The sequence below is a fragment of the Mercenaria mercenaria genome, chromosome 5, assembly GCF_021730395.1.
Source record: "Mercenaria mercenaria strain notata chromosome 5, MADL_Memer_1, whole genome shotgun sequence".
In the NCBI taxonomy this organism is placed as follows: Eukaryota; Metazoa; Mollusca; class Bivalvia; order Venerida; family Veneridae; genus Mercenaria; species Mercenaria mercenaria.
In genome coordinates this window covers 45,188,301-45,206,793 of record NC_069365.1, presented here as the reverse complement: position 1 = coordinate 45,206,793, position 18,493 = coordinate 45,188,301, and the positions used below count along the sequence as shown (strand labels likewise).

General features: G+C 32.6%; 1 protein-coding gene across 3 annotated transcripts in view; it reads right to left on the bottom strand.

Annotated features, from left to right (window-relative positions):
• Positions 1–3,402: 3,402 nt before the first annotated feature.
• Positions 3,403–18,493, bottom strand: part of LOC123557070 (carbonic anhydrase-related protein 10-like) — a 74,194-nt gene continuing 59,103 nt past the window's right edge. For all 3 annotated transcript variants that reach the window (XM_045348283.2, XM_045348282.2, XM_045348281.2), the window contains exons 4-11: positions 10,731–10,864; positions 10,072–10,263; positions 8,967–9,062; positions 8,556–8,622; positions 7,925–8,079; positions 7,211–7,321; positions 6,744–6,783; positions 3,403–6,196 (exon numbers count right to left, since the gene is read on the bottom strand). In XM_045348283.2, the coding sequence (XP_045204218.2) occupies positions 6,171–6,196; positions 6,744–6,783; positions 7,211–7,321; positions 7,925–8,079; positions 8,556–8,622; positions 8,967–9,062; positions 10,072–10,263; positions 10,731–10,864 (821 nt within the window). In that variant the 3' untranslated portion in view covers positions 3,403–6,170. The remainder of the gene's footprint in view (positions 6,197–6,743; positions 6,784–7,210; positions 7,322–7,924; positions 8,080–8,555; positions 8,623–8,966; positions 9,063–10,071; positions 10,264–10,730; positions 10,865–18,493) is intronic.

Genomic DNA, 18,493 nt, shown 5'->3' with positions numbered 1-18,493 from the left:
TCTTTGTGTCACCAGATATGTTGAGAAATAGGCAATGACAAAGAAAACTAAATGGCCTCAAATGCTAGCATGTTAATGTATTTTAAAAACAGTACACAATATATTGCGCAATTTTGCGCAAACAAAAGATCATTTGATTTCTTGTCTTCTGGCCTGTTTCGTCGGGCCCTTAATGGTGTTTCCCTTGTTACCTTGCAAAGGCATTGAGTACATGCGTTTTATGTTCTTAAGGATTGCGTTTAGATATACATGTATATATATATATATACAAGAGCATATTACATGCCTTTTTTTGCCTTTGCGTATGTTAGGGTTACTGTCCTGTGACTTTGGAACATGGTGGGGTAAGAGTGAGGTTAGGTGCACCATAAACCGGTTTAAGCTCCCCAGTGCTTGTTTTGCCAAAGACCGTTCCAAGGCGGTGCCCCACTGTGTTCCTTTATTTGCTTGTTTTGTCCTTGTGTGTTTACGTTATGTCTGTGTTTGTTGTTGGTCGTGTGTACGTCCGCGTGCTGGGTTTACCTTTGGGGAAGATGCGTTTTAGAACGTGGCTTTCCATGATATTCATCCTTGTTTGTTTGTTTTCTAGTATTCATAAATGTCTATAATAACAAAATTCATAAGAAAATCATTTGGAAGCAGAGAACGCAACCAAGCAAAATAATAAAAGACTCGATTGGATTGAGTCTGTTCATTTGAGGTAATGAAATATGTAACACCAAACATGTCTCGGCAAGAAACTTATCACTAATTGGACAGATGTTCGCAGTCAATTCTGAATTCTTTTAAGGGTAAATAGTAGGAGCTCAAATGTAGAAGAAAACAACAGAAGTGTTTTGTTGATGTAATTTATCATCTATTTATTCCAGGAAAGTCGGAAGACAGACGTAAACGCTTTATTTAAACCTCTGAGCAATGAAATTTCCGAGTTTATTGACAATAAGTGCCTAATTAAACACCATTTAAAAAGAACGGATATTGTTGCTTGATTTGGTAAATGTAGTCAATGTGCTTATTTCAAGCTTTAGGAATAAGCTAATTTTATTAACCTGACAAATGTCACAAGTCTTGCTATAAGGCTTTGTTTTGGGAGGCAGTCTTTGTAGTGGCTTTCTAAAGATTCTTTTCAAGTAATTGTGTCCTTTCATATCAAGTTAAGCGTTAATACCGAAATTATAAAACAAATGGCTTTCGTTTCCAGACTTGATTTAGATTTTGTTATGATATAAATCAAGAATTAACTTTATTTACGACACGTCATGAAATATTTCATTTCACAAAGAGCAGACTCTGATTTAAGATGTGTAAATTTAATCGCCGTCAATTACAAACTGTAAATTTATTCACATATATAGTTTTTGATACGCATGCTTATTTAAGCAAACCATCATTGAAAGATACCATCTTGTCAAAACTGAAGATCTGAAAATATAATTTTAGTAATTATTTACATTACAAAAACATATTTTTTTTTGGAGGTGTTTAATGTCTTTTCACCAAACAAAACAAATTTCATTGCCATCTACAAAATACGTTTGACATCACAAACAAAAGTATATTTCGAACAGAAGTGTTTTCAAAATTGTTCTTTAAATCAGAGGGTATGACTGTTATAACTATGGCCTATATGGAATGGATGTTTGACGAATCTCCAGTATACTGTTAGTAATCGTTTGTAAGAGTTCCAATTGTAGGAAATAAGTAAGCCATAGTGATAGTTAGGTGAATTGCTTGGTAAGCATTTACGACAAATTACGTTTCAAGTACCGGTATTTGAAAGAACGGAAGTGAATGGTCCTGACATATTTATGGTAATAACGGCAAATGTTATCTGCAAACTTTTACAATGAATCTAAAATTTGAAATCACCTGATGCAAATTCTTGTAAAGAACTGCAATCTTGAGACGGGGGAGGGGAATGGATATAAGAATAATGTCAATATTTGAAGTTCTAGCACAAGCATAGAATATGTAGGAACTGGAGACTGCAAGGTTTAGGATTTTATTCTACAAAGATGTGTCGGAGGATGAACGCTGTTATTTTATACACATATGCATATTAATCAACCTAATCTAACACCCTTTTCCTTACAGAGAAAGAAATTATGTAAATATAATTATGTAATTGTTATTTCATTGCTCTTCTGATCATATTTTTCCCTGTCTCTTTGATATTTAATGTAGGTGACCTGTACTGAGTCATCCTTATCAGTTATATCACAGTCATGTTTTAGATGCGTAAACAAAGAGAAAAATATTAGGACTGTATATTAGACAATATACAATATTACATGCGCCAATTTCTGTTTACTAAATATATCTAAGAAACCAAGTATTTCTGATTTGTTGATATGAATAAATGCGTCAACGTTTAAGTACTATGCATATTGAACAAGTGGTAATTTATCTTCCATCTTGCACCAGTCACATTGTCTCAATGTTTCATATCTCAAAGACAATCCGCATATTTTTTGCTTCCGTCAACGTTACAGAAAAATCTTTGATGAACTTCCCTAATGAACCTTCGGTCCAGACGACACGGCCGTGTGTACATGTTAGGCGCAATGTAAACAAACAAAAACAGAATGTAAAATATTCACAGATATGTCATAAAACTCGAAATGAAGAACGAAAGTCATCATGGTCATGTTAGAAATGATTTTAAATTTAAAATCATACAGTGGAACACATCTGTATTGTTTATTTAATTCACATTGCACACATATGTTACATATACAAAGTCTAGCGTACACGTGTAGTTAAGCGACGATTGATATACATTTCCATATCAGCCAATCAAAATAATTTTGTAATCTAGGCCGGAACTATATTTGGGAAGTGTTTTCTTATTAAAACTGACGACATCATGAAATATGCGGATTTTCTCTGCGATCTGAAATGTTGTATGGTTTTCTACTAATTATTAGTTAAAAACTGATTTCCTCCGAATAACAAGTCTCGGTGTATTAAGTAAATAAGCGCTATATCTGAGAGCCAGTTCAAGAGTAATGCCGAGTTTGCATTAAATATTTCAAACAAAAATCCGTCATCATTTGTCACTGAATTTTTGTTTTGCCATTCTAATTATAAAATCACAAGAGTACGTATGCTTTATCTCAAATAGATAATAGATAAGATATTAGATTACATTGTTTAGACAATACTCTTATTTACTCCAAATTTATAACAATGTTTTCGAAATGTTGACAGCACGAACTGCAGTAACAATATATACACATTTTAACTGTAATAATGCGATTTGCTAGGCACAATACAGCCGAAGTTTATGTCACACTCAGAAAAAAAATGTTTGTAATTTACTGTAAAATTTAGCTTGAAAGGACTATAAACATTTGTTGGATATGAATAACTCAACTCAAATAAAACATTTAACATTTTATTTCTTTGCACTACACACAGCAGACGTCTATGCAATAAGAAATTGAACATGCTTAATGTTTAGCACCATTTACAAGTAACGTACATGTATATGATAATTTCTATACACCAAACTAATAACGTCTTGAAAATTATTCCCCTTCACAGCTGAACAGTTCAAAGAGATTTGTGGCTTGTAAAACACAAAACACCTATTTGTTTCTGACGTGTAACAATTTATGTGTGCAGAGAACCATTTTGCTGTACCTATTGAAAGGCTGGTTGAAAGGTTGGTAACACTCACTACACGCAATCATAATGAACAATTAATCTGTCACTTTAACACGTGAAAATATGTTTGTATGTGTTTTCAGTAACCAATATTACAGTGTACCGATACACTAGTATTTACTTATGCGTGATACTGTACAAGATTATTGAATAACATGCATGAGACAGGGTACCAAATTACGCCAGTTCATGTATTTTAAAATGTGTACAGGCAATATCGTCACAACTTTCACATCTAATTGTGACTGTATTTGTTGAAGATATGCTATATATTGCATTTGCTCTGTAAACGACATCTCCAAAACGCAAACGTTTTCCGAATAAAATACTTCTCTCTCATAAGATGCAACCTAGTAAATAAGCCTACCATGTGTAACTAGAGCTATCACTGAAGGTGATGAATGTACACCCCACATGCACTGATACAGTACATTGCAATTTGACGCACACAAGATTGCATAATTATGTGGACTGTATGTATATAGACTGTATGTATACAGTATCGTAACAAAAAACAAAGTCACATTACTATGCAGAATATTTATCTAAAAGAACGTAACATGCACCGTGCACAACTAGGGTTGGTACTGATCACTTGTATGAAGTTTCATTAAATTGTGTGCAAGGGTTCGGAAGATTAGGCGCGCACAAGATTGCATATGCAGACTGTATGTACATAGTATGTTAACAAGAAACAAAGTCCCATAGCTCTGCAAGTTTTGTTGTTGAAAGAACCTAACATGCCCCATGCACAACTACTGTTGTTACTGATCACTTGTGTAAAGTTTCATTAACTTGTGTCAAGAGGATGAGGAGAGATGGTGCGCACAAGATTGTGTCTATGTATATAGTATAGTAACAAAAAACAAAGTCCCGTAATTCTGCAAAAACATTTTCTGAAAGAACCTAACATGTCCCATGCACAACTACTGTTGTTACTGATCACTTGTGTGAAGTTTCATTTAATTGTGTCAAGGGGATGAGGAGAGATAGTGCGCACAAGATTGTGTCTATGTATATAGTATAGTAACAAAAAACAAAGTCCCGTAACTCTGCAATTTTCTTTTCTGAAAGAACCTAACATGCCCCATGCACAACTTCTGTTGTTACTGATCACTTGTGTGAAGTTTCATTAAATTATGTCAAGGGGATGAGGAGAGCACAAAACTGTGTCGACGGACAGACAGACAGACAGACAGACGGATAACCTGAAACCAGTATACCCCCCTTACAACTTTGTTGTCGGGGGGTACAATAATCTTTATTGGACAAACTTGTATCCACAGAGGTTTCATTGTATAGTATGCTCATGCTTTAATATTTCAAAAATGATTGAAGAAAACATTAAAATTTCAGTTAATAAAAACACAACTTGAGATGTATCTTGAAACATGCCGTGCCACCTTAAGGAAATGCATGTCCTGAATATTATTGATAATTTATGCATACCAGTTACATACTGAAACAAAATTCTATAAAACACTTTTAGCAATTAATCATATACAAGTCTGTCCATCAAAGGGACAACCTGAGTGATCTTTTTCAGTATTTTGTACTACAGTTACTGTAATGCACAGTTAGAAATATTCTATATTTTATTTCTTTTGTATTAAGATTTGTGAAAATGAAATAAGTAACAATAAGCACGTGGACTTGGTATGAGTAAATACTATCAAAGCGTCATTCGAAACTCAACGTCACTCTGTTAAATGGTTCTGTTGGACTTGACACCACACATATTTATATATTCACGTCACTTTCTATAAAATCTACATTCAACGTACATTGGAAATGTCAATTTTGCACTTATTTAACAAGCAATTAAGCTAACCTATTATTAGACACTATTAATTAGAAGGCAACTATTACCGTAAACAACTGTTTGCAGTTCCACTACAGGCATATACATGTATAAAACATCATGACGTATAATATTTTGCACAACAGTATCGTGTACCCCAGTCATTTAGTCATAAATACGGCAGCTTTATATATCTTAAGGTATTCATCATTAATCTTTAGGCCATATGATAATTTCAGGCCTCGTGGATATCATGATAGCTTTTTGTGGACCTTAATAATCTAAATAACTGTTAAGACGTATACATCCACAAAGGACAAGACATTCTTTCTCGTACTTAACAGAAACATCACGATATTTCCTTCTATAAACATATTAAAGGTTTTATCACAATAGTATTTTTATATCTTTATATTCAGCAATAATTATGTCATATATTATATAATTCTATTCACCCTTTTTATTACGTTTAATGACATATATTTCACTCTGAACAATTAAGAGAATTTTCGAAGAATTCTCTTCCGCGCTAATGAACTGATAGACGTTAAATACTGTCACATGCTGTTGTAACTTTGTTACTCCCGGCAATCAAGAATCCTCGTCATTTCGTTCAGTATCATATCCAGTCAAAATGCATTCACCAATACAGTAATACACAGGTTTTGGCATCTCGTTTTAATGCTATCTGAATTGTCAACTATCTTTGCCCAACGTCTGGATTTGCTGGAATTAAAGAGTTAATGCCGGTGATATCAACTGATTTGTTCCATGCTCCATCAGGTTTAAATTGATTAAGAATACAAAAAATAAATAGCAAAATGCCATCTTTAAAAAAGGATGGCTGCATGATGGCGAACTGAATTAGTTCTCCGGTGTTAACTTTACCTTCACTGACGTAGTAGGTCGGTGAATGATATTTAAATGACATTTACATCATAAAACTGCCACTCATCAGACGTAATCACGGAAACTCAGGTCACAAGCGCTAAGAACAAACTTGGTTTAATTTTTAAGAAATGTTAAATCGTGAGCTTGCGAAACTGAAAATAAGTCTACTTTCTCGAACACAACTTTAAATTTATTTTTAAGTTTACATGGAAATGGTGGTTAAAATGTTAGAGTCTTTGTGAATTGTGCATCCTTTTGAACTGTTTACTTTTATAAAGGGTTAAGGAGGATGAAGACCAAATGACACGTGTTGTAGTATCTTAGCTTAGTTTACATTTATACATCAAGAACACAATAAATAGATAAAAGTTGATACTCCTACCTTCATATTTCTTAGTAATCTCCATACTGCATAGACGCGTCTGCAAAAGACATTGACATAGATTATTACGATATCTATGCATACAAAACGGTTACAATTTTTGTGCTTTAAGATAGACAAAATTTGTTTTAAAAAGTTTTCTTTTAAGTCATCATTTTTTTATTTATTGTTGATTATTGAAAAAGGGTGAGCTTTCAATAGTTGAATATAGAAGATATGCAATCATTCGTTTGACTAAATGCATATAGATGAGAATATTTTTTCACGAAATATGTAAGCTTTCGTGGAAGGTCGTGTGGTACTGTAGCCTTTGCAAGACACTACAAATACGCTAACATTCTGCATTGAATTTCCCTAACCATAATAACAATACCACTTTTATACCTAGAATATTTACAGGTATGTTTATGTTACTTATATATTATCTATATATGAAGGAAATGTGTATGTATTTCATAGATCTTTACCCTTTTTCGGAAGTTAATATTTGTTCGGACGGTCCTATGATTTAAAGGCATCACAGGTCTTGCATTAGAATATATCCATTCTTGATAAGGTGTTTCTCTTAAGTCAGCCATCTGAAATATATTGTACTTTTAAAGTACATAATTGGCTAATTTCATATGTATAAAGAACCGTAATTCATTTTACAAACACCTGAATGCTTACCAATTGTTGTAAATTGTCTTGACAATAAATGAAAAAAATATGTTGATGCCTTATTAGTTTGTAACACAGCGACTCATAAACTATTTATATTGTTCTGTACATAAATAAAAAAATTATGCATATGAATGCATTTTGTTTGCGTACAGGGGTAGAAATATGTCGTTTTCTTCACTTCTTTTTTGGTAAGTTTGTTATTCTGGAGTTATGACAAGTTTTGTTACTCTTATTTTAAAATCTGGCCAAAAGATATGCTAAAATCTGTATATTGTATTCTATTGAATTATGTGTTGAGTATTGCATTTTGTTATAACATATTCGTTTGACAGACATAACTGCAAGTATAGCATTTGTTTAATTCGAGGTGCGATATCTGTCATAAATAAATGTAAACATCAAATAGAAATGAAACTTATTAATCTTTATTTATTTAGATATATCTTTCATATTTCCTGTACATCAGTCTGTCTTCTGTAAGACAGCATTTCAATTTAAACAAGAGCATGTGAGTTTACCTGCCGATACGAAATATAAATTGGTTTATTCAGTAAAACCCATGTGACAGTTTCTCTGCAACCAGGCTGAGTCAAAGATCCACTGTACGTCATATATTGGTCAGTTCGTGGCAGCAGCTTATCTATAGGTAAACCATGTAATTCTGTACAAGAATCTGAAAGGAAAAGACTTATGAGTAGGTAAACACAGAAACATGTGGAAAATCCTGTATTCTAAACATGATATAGTTTATATAAAAATAAAAATTAAAATATCCATTCACGCTTATATAGTTTTGTATCAATTTCAAAGTAGAGGATACATGTATGTGTTATAATAAATATCTGAAGCTGCAAAAGTGTGTGACAAGTTATCCATCAAATGTGGTACTTTCCTAATCTTGCATACGTACATACGGTTAGCAAAACCTTCAAGATTACACTCACCTGTTGCAGTAGTAAGAAATTATCTATTTGTCGTTTTATGCAGGTCAGTAAAGGCTGTTATATTAATCAGTTTCTGTCAATACTCTACCTAATATTAAGCCGAGTTTTAAAAGTATCTCAGTCTGTATAATAAGTATGTCGATTTCATTATCCAAATTTAAGAGCATACTTAAATATCAAGTTAATACATCGTGTGTAAACCTACCTTTTTGTGTTATAAGTACAAATTTTTGTCTAAACATTTCAAATGCTGAATTCCCTGTGTCTCCAATCTGTAAAATGTAAATAGAATATTTCCTTTGTTTACTTAGTAACGATCTAAACTAAAGCATTACATTGTTTACTGAAAATTAGAGAGGTTCAAATTTCAACAGTGCGTACATACTCGTACGTTTTGTAAGCAGTGTTCATATGTGTAATAGGAATAGGAATTGTAAAGGAATCGGGAGACCGGCTACAATGATTTGAACGACAAGTTACATCAAAAATGGTTTTACAACAATTTTGCTTAAATGTCAATTTGGCTAAATTGTAAAGGTTCGAAACTGAGACAACAGACACTTATTTGAATATAATTTAAGTATGAAAAATGTAACATCTCAAACTGCCAACTTACAGAAAGAAATACTGATAAAACTGCTATACCACGTGGGTTCATTTGCGCTTCTGTATAATTGGTATAAAGTTCTGAATTGAATGCCAAAAACTGCAACTGAAATTAAAATGGTATAACTTTACTACTCAGAAAAGTAGTTAAAAACATCTGAGTGTAAATAAAAGATGTAAGATACAGTTCAATATGTGTACAAGTCTATCATGTAAAAGACACAAAGACATATTTTCTTAAGTAATCGAAAACAACCCAATCATACTTTTAAGTGTGTGACAGGTGTAAATTGTTTGTACATGTTCAAACCGAGTTTTCTCTCAACAGATCCTGGACTGTTTGAAGTGAAATATTTACGGAAAAGCGTAGAACTATGCCTTACTACAAAAACGTAATGTCGATTAAATTATTCCATATTTATTCCTAAATTGGATATATTCATATTTACCCTTTGTAAAATTAAAATTTGCTCAATCCGTGAAACTCCATTCTGACTGAAGTACATCTCCAATTAACGCTACGCATATTGGATCTGAAAACGTGCTATTGATAGCCTCGTTCTGACGACCCTTCTGCTAGCCAATAAGGGCCTTACTTACAACATTTTGTATGTAAAAGTAGAAGTTTAAAAATCTATATTTAGCCTGGGTTTTTCATATTTACAATTCTTATGACGACCACATCGCAACTACGCCCTCATGTTTTGAGAAATATCGTATGTCTTTATACGGACTTGGTCCCATAAGGTGTCAGACAGTAAGCGAGATGTCCCGGGTGCGAGCCCCGGACTAACTGCACATTTTTCTCATCCTTTAACATTCGACGCTATTTTGATGGTTCAGCCAAATGCGTGTTGAAACATGTCGTCTGATTTGTTCAAATAAAAAAAGATTAAATTTTGCGAAAATAAAAACAGCAATATCGGAAATCCAGAATATACAGAAGACGAATGTGAATGGGTCATTCTCAGATCTTCGTTTAGAAGATCAAGTACTTTAGTCAGATTGCGTGAAACTTTAATCTTATACCTCATTTAAGCAATTACGGACTGCTACTAGTAATTGCTCTGTAATTTAACATGTGTTAGAATATGGTCCTTATCATTTATACAAACCTCGCCTGCAAAAGCTTTGCCATCTATTCGATGCTCCGAACCTGTTGTATTTAATCTTCCATAATGCAATTTTATTTGATATAATTTATATGTATACGATAAAGGCCCTGAAGTTATGTTTACTCCTGGTTCGAGCGTATTATGAATCAAAAACGTCAAATCTCTTTTGTCGTTTCTAAGTACTCCATTAACCTAAAATGATATAAAATATAAAAGCTGTTTAAACGAAATTCAAATAATGTTATTATGATCGAAACATTAACAATTACTTCACTTATAGAGCCCGTAAATTGTTGTACATTAAATGTAAACTTAATCTTACCAAATTTCAACTCAAACCAGTGAGAGGTATTGCTAAATTTTAAATCAAATTAACCATTCAAAATGTATTGAATCAATATATTTTATATAGACCAAACATACAGACATATTACTACATATAAACAGGTCGCACAATTATATCAAAACGCTATATGCTATGCATAAACAAGCATAACAGGAGGTTACCTTGTGTACGTTACAAATTTAGGTAGAAACCTAACCACAGTGGCATCATTTTAAATTTGCCCTCTGCGTAGTTTCATAATCCTCAGACTGAAAGCGTCTTTGCAGTATTTGGTATAAAATATATAATTCAAAAGAGAAAATGTTACACCAACCGATGCCGTTTCAATTTTAAGAGGCTGTAGCTGTGGATCATAAAGCAGGGAGTTTGGCAGTATATCGATCGGCGATTGGTTCTTTCCTGTTTTGCAAATTTTCCAGTCATTGTGATCTCCCCAACTCAACGGTCCTGAAACATAATATATATATATGTTATGCGTTAATTGTATCAGATAGGTATAAAACGAGCAAAAGAAGTTGTATGTAAGAATTCTTTCATCACGACTGAAAATACAACTTTCGTCTATTTTTCGAATTTATTCAGTAGAACTGACAAAGTATTAACCGTAGAGTTCCTCTTATCCTAAACACTAGCATTTGAATATGCACACGACTGTATTAAAGTAAAATATATATCTTTATTTTAAAGGACTATAGAGTCTAATATTTCCGTTTTTCAAATGTACAAACAATCGTATCAAATAACGAAATGTGTTCACAGAAGCCACATAAATACAGCTATAATCTGCTTATAAATAACACGCCAAACAGATAATGCAAGGTATTATTACGGCAGAAAATAACTGTATTTGCAATTTGCTCATGATAATATCTAGCTATAAGTCATGAAAAACTGTATCCATATAAACGAAGTCTTAATTATATGAATCAGGAAGTAGTTAATTTTATCATTAGCTGACTTTCTTACACTGATTTATGCCATCGTCTAAGAAGAAAAAGTTACAACGGCGCTTTATTTTACGCAGTAATTGGCATTAGTGCCAATAACTCTGCAGTATTACAAACAATAAGCGACATAACACACTTTGAAAAGAAAATCACATCGCACGACAAGAATAACGAACAAAGATTCTCTAATGCTTGAACTAAATGCCACATAAGAAAACAATGATTATCTCTTTGTGTTCACTGAAAACAGCCATTGTTAATCCAAAAAATCGAATAAACATATATTGTTAATGCACCTGAATAATTTACGCAAAGTGGCAATAGCAAATAAAACTGTTTTTACACCAATAAACATTAAATGTTGAAACTATACTACAACTAGATGGTTCTTTTCTGTTCTGTAACGTTAACATTTTGTAATAAGGCAGATATAGAACGCACTGCAACTATATTCAATTTATATCTAAAATCCTAACGAAAGAATCAATACAACGTTTCAACATAGTCTGCTGACTGTTAATCTAAGGGTAATGTTTAAGAACTTTTGTGAAAAAAAACCTGATGTGTCATCTTTTCTTTAGCTTGACTTTAGGTTTCTATACTCGTCAACAATTATGTAAAACAAACGGTAAATACTCACTAAATTTTAATTGGCAAGACATTACTTGGAACATTACCCGAGTCTCTACGTCATGGCTTATAACATTGTAATCGTCTGTCAATAGCCTAAATAGCCTTCATTTGCAAGAGGTCAAGAACATTGATGCGTTATCAAGACACCGATGCGGTGCTTATATTTCGTACAGTTAATGCTAAACCGCAAGAAGAAAAATAGTTTGACTGAACACCAATCTGTTTTGTTTCTGCTTTTATGAGAAGACGGCACCGTCGCCTATTGGAAATTGATTTTATTTTCTCTGGTGACCATGAATGAACAGTTGAATATTGTTCCAATTAAGTGATATTAAAAACGTCCCGTTTCGTCAGCTGGCCACCGATAATGTTCTATCTGGGTCAGTATCTCTTACTTAGAAAATACTTTGTGGTAATGTGTTTTGGTTGGTCTAGCTAATTTTGATTGTATATGATATAATCATGTTCATGTTGGTAATGAGACAGGTAAAATGATTGAGTTTCCCTATGGCAATATATGTGTAATAGGTACAATGATAGTTGCATTCAATATGTACATGTAATGGTTGTGAATGGTAAATGTAAAGCTTTAATACTTACTGAAATACATCTAGCTCGTTTTTTTTCCTTGCAGCAAGCTATGAACAACTTACTTGGAGCTTATTTGGTATGTGGTGGGAAGAAGAATGTTAAATTCACAGTAATGTCTACAAACTGTTGGATATAAAACTTGTTATAGAGATGGTAAATCGTTTGAAAGTTTCTTTTATGTGTTCAAAGGACTATTTGATACACCTAAAGTAAGGAATAAAATAGTCATGAATTAAAATGTGATTGATGAAACAAAACCTATTGACTGTAGACTAAAGTAACAGGTTGAACTCAGTCTGCGATAGTTTACCTCAGATATTACCCAGATGTATCATATTTCTACATCATATCAAACCTTATGATGTTGAAATCCCCTAGTTAGCGAGCGACAATTGTACTAGATAATAGCACCATATTGGTAAAAGTGTTGGCATTCTTTTCAACGTAATTTTGTTTTTTCAAATGGTGTACAGTTTAATTCACTACTCAATGTAATTTTTACTAGTATGGAATTACCAACCAAACTGTTTTAATGTGATTTTTTTTTCTTCGTTTCCAAGAAAAAATATGCCGTAAGCAAAATAAATCGTAAGAGTTATTCATGAAATCTTTAATTGAAAAGTAAAATATTCAAGATATGTTACGTATTACATATAATAATACAATTAAATGTATTTTGAAGCCCTGAAGGCTACATTAATATGTATCTTTATATGGCATCGGTTGCCTCTTCAGTGCTAAAAATGTGTTCTTAATAGTAATTTTATACATGTTCGACCAATTCAGTGTAATTTTTTTATGTTAACACATGTATTATTATGGTCACTAACTGCAAAAGTGTTTTAGAAGTTTTAAAGTGCACGAATACAACCGAACAAGTCTAAGAGCTCGATATAATAAAATATCCTATTACATTTTTATATTACAAGATCACAGGATCAGATTTCAAAGCGTTTAGGGTATTACTTATTGGTGAGTTAACGATTTCGTGTCTACGAGTAATAATTCAGGCTATAGTTGTAATAAGCAACCCATTTTGTTTCATCTCAGTAGGTCAACAAGTGCCATGGGAGCAATGATACATACGTTTAATATCTAACAATGATTTGTATGGTGAATAATCGTGCAATTACCAACCAAACTGTTTTAATGTGATCTTTTTTTCTTCGTTTCCAAGAAAAAATATGCCGTAAGCAAAATAAATCGTAAGAGTTATTCATGAAATCTTTAATTGAAAAGTAAAATATTCAAGATATGTTACGTATTACATATAATAAGACAATTAAATGTATTTTGAAGCCCTGAAGGCTACATTAATATGCATCTTTATATGGCATCGGTTGCCTCTTCAGTGCTAAAAAATGTGTTCTTAATAGTAATTTTATACATGTTCGACCAATTCAGTGTAATTTTTTATGTTAACACATGTATTATTATGGTCACTAACTGCAAAAGTGTTTTAGAAGTTTTAAAGTGCACGAATACAACCGAACAAGTCTAAGAGCTCGATATAATAAAATATCCTATTACATTTTTATATTACAAGATCACAGGATCAGATTTCAAAGCGTTTAGGGTATTACTTATTGGTGAGTTAACGATTTCGTGTCTACGAGTAATAATTCAGGCTATAGTTGTAATAAGCAACCCATTTTGTTTCATCTCAGTAGGTCAACAAGTGCCATGGGAGCAATGATACATACGTTTAATATCTAACAATGATTTGTATGGTGAATAATCGTGCAATTGTTTCTGGCTGGAAACACAATAAAATTCGTGGTAAGGAATATACAACTGGCTTATGATAGGATAGTATTACAATACACATTTGGCAAATTCCTTCTGTTTTCGTTGGGGTAACATCAAACCGACATAATTTCGACAATATTGCGACTTTCCAGCTTTTTATGTTGAGGAAAACCGGATAGAACCTACGACATTTCACAAGCCAAACGGATGTCTTCCTCACATATAATAATTCTATACATGATGTCGATGTATCAACTGTAATATAAATTTACATATTTACAGACAATAATGTACACCAGAAGCTCTGATTACTAAACTAGAAATAAATAGTGATCAAACTTCTTATCCTGTAGCTGTCTCAATGAGATTTATCAAACCTTAACCTGTTTAATTGTACAAAGAGATATATTCCAGAGACCTGGTAGTATCCTTTGGAATTGAGTATGTCAATACATGGATTATAAATGCATAGATAAGAGTGAATACGCCAAACTATTCTGTAATTATTTGCCAAAATATACTATATATTTGAGACAAAAATGAAATCATAGTTTTACGTTCTAGAGGTATTACGTCAGTGCCGTTCTTGGAACGTCTGGCTGAGTTTTTGTAACGTGTCTTTTACTGTTTGATATGTTTTTCTGAGAACGTGTCTAGTTTATTTTCAATACCGTAAGAAATTACTTTTAAACATTTGCTTTGAAAATCCTTATTCAGTGGTTTATTTCTTTTAAAGATATATTCACTCACATTGTTAATGCTCGAAGTCAGAAATACGCGGAAACCCAAATATAGTTAGAAAGTAATTGTCTCCTTTTGTTAAATCTCTTAAGGAACTTTGCCAGTATCAATTGTGACAAGACATTTCTCGGAATAGTAATTGATTGTGTAGGCAATGATTTTTATCATCCTCCGTAAAGAGGTTAATACGCCATTTGCTTGTCCGGGATCAAGAGGATTAACGCGCTATCAATTTGTCAATAGATTTTACTGTTTTCCAATGACAGGAAGAAAAATACTCGTTCGCTGGAAAATTTATATCATTCCGCATGATTATGTTATTGGAGAAAAAGTTGAATACGAAGAAAATAGGCATCTCATCGGTTTTTGTAATCTCTGTTACGTTAAAGGAATTCAACAATAAAAATAATGTTACGGGATGCACTTTATGCCACGTTGGTTGACGTGAATACGGATATAAATAAACTGTCTTCCAAAACTATATTGAATTATAAATAAATGCAGGTTCCTGTACATTATTTTCTGGCTCTACAGCGACTTTGTTTTACTAGCTGACATATTTAGTCGGTTATAGTGGTTAAACTGTTAATGTTATTGCAAGAGGGAAGCAAAAGTGTATATAGAACTTTTATCAGTAATGAAAATATTAGGTCACATAGTACTAGTCCACGGCTATTCGTAATCCCGCTCGAAAGTAGTTGAGAAATATAGCCACATATACCAAATTATTCCTTGGTCCAAGACAAAAATAATATGTATGTATCTCTTTTGGGGACCGCGACTGGATCCGGAAATGACGTCATCAATATGGCGACCGTTTACGAAAATAATACTGCTGAATAATGATTATAAATATTAGTAAAATTGCTTATAATATCGGATATGATGTTATTAAACAAGCCAATTGGACATATCAAATATATTATATTTGCACCTTCTCAGTAGAAAATATATTTAAGTTATTTTAATTGTTTTTTTGTACCCCACCCACCTAATTTACAATGCATTTTTACATGTCGCTTCTACCTCTTGAAATAAAATATTTTCGACTAATCTTCTGGCGTTGAATCTGAAATAAGATTATTTCCAAAGGTTACAAGAAATATAACATACAATAAGGGAAAATACGTTATTAATATCTGCTTTTAATCAGTACCTAGAAAGGAAAGGATTTTGTTGAAAGCGCAATACAAATCAGTGTCGGCACAAGTAATTGTCTCTGCTTATATTATTAGAACATGTACAGCATTAGAATATGTGCATATTACATGCATTGTTTGCAATTTTATTTAAACAAGATTTAAGTACGATCAAGACGACTATGCCGGTGGAAATTTAACAGATATTTTCTTAAAGTTAGATTCATAATAGTCGACTCAATTACTCAGAATTACTGGTTAATCATATGCATTCAAACTTAACATCAACACTGAAAGCGTTTTACTTAATTCGTCTTCAGCTCCGCGATAACAAAAGTATCTATAAACAATATTATTTATTCATTTAAAGGCTTATTATAGGCTTTCCGTAATTATGTTTAGCTAATTGCAGGAGGAGGGGCATCAGGGGCAGGGGATAATCATTTCATTTTTTTCTTTCACCATTCTTTCTCTGAAACTGAAAATATTTCTCAACAGATCCTATTTGTGATAAACTCTGATTCATGTTAATGCAACTCATATTTGAACCGTAAAACTCTGAAGCAATACATGTATAGGTAAGAACATGATAAACACATGAACTAAGTAAAGCCAATAGACAGAAAGCTTAAAACGTAAAATAAAGGAACGTAGTGCGGCAAAGCCTTGGAACGGTCAGTTGCAAAACAATGCTGGTGTGCTTAAACAGTAGTTTGGCAATAATGCTCACACTCTATTTCTCCACCATATTCCAATGTTATAGAACATTATACGTAAACTTAATCCCCCGACTGCTGAGTGTCTTATTCACGCAAGGGAAACTGAGGGCACGCTATTAATTGAAACACAAAAATGATCGAGTAAATATCTACATTAAATATGTAAATAGCCTCTGGTCCTTTAGTATTATGAAGTTCGTTAAATATCATTATAATATAATTCAGCTTAAGGTGGTGCTAAAGGGCATGAGATTTTTTTTCACCTTTTTAAACCTCTCAGGAACAAATTTAGTCAAACCAAGTCTTCTATTATCTTGATTATTTGCGTTCTATACTTTCAAGGGATCTTCTTAAAGCTTTTAACAAAGCATTCGCGCATGTTCTCCATGCCCTTACAGAAAGCAGAATACCAGAAGAACATTATTAAGGATCCAGCAAATCAGAAAAATAGAAATATATCAAAGCAGCTCAGTCCCAATGGCCTTTAAGAACCACCAGTCATGACGTGGTCCACCTCTTTCGTTGGTCACGATCAAAGAGGAAAGTGTAGCATCCAGCTGACAAAAGAATGAACACCGAATATGCAACATATCTCCAAATAGGAGGGTCAGAACCGCATATGATAAAACATGTCATCATTTGTGAAAATTTTCATTGAAATTGATAAATAACTACTGTTTTGATACACTTAGTAATAGAAGTGTTTTTAAATTGCTATTAAATTAAAAAAAAAAAAAAAATAACCCACACAAGTCTGAATTACAATCGTAAAATTTAGTAGAATATTCTTGCACTTGATAATAGCAGTATATCTGCAAAAGGACATATTGATAACATTCACTGAATTCTTGAAAGTCGCTCTTGCAAATATATGAAGATTATATAAAAGTTAAGGAAAGTGTTTATTAAATGTCGCATATAACCGACAAACAACATGACCTACAGCTGATTGTGACAAACTACGTATCTAGTAACAGATAGTTATCTAAGCTGATACATTGCAGAAGATTGTATGGGGAACATCCCCATCTGAATAGTAAATAACAGTAAATAAACTTGAAAGTGTAAATCAATTTAGGATATGGAGATATATCAATCCCAAGCGATGCAGTATTGTAGTCTTTGAATTGTTAGTTTCATTTAATAACTACACCTCCCTGACAAAAAAAAATGTCAACTATTCGAGCAACAACTGATTGTTTGTATTTGAAAACTTCATCAAGAATGCGTAAATTGTTTTTCATATAGTAGCCACACATAACTGTGTTTAACGTTTTCTAAATCATACGACAAGCTATGCAGACGTAGTTCTCATGGATTACTTATTAGAGAGTTTGAGATTTCAACCTTCGCCTTCCCCTTCATCGTCTCTTGCGAAGTTAACGTATGAAGTTGAAGTTCGATTAAAATTCCTTGAGATTTCAAACATTAGAATGAACCTTACTTCTTTTAATCCGCCCATTCAATTTATCTGTAATTATGATCGTGTTTTTCGTGCATTTTGATACCAATTGTCCGAAATGGCAGGAATTTTACAAGTGGTTTTAAAAATGAAAA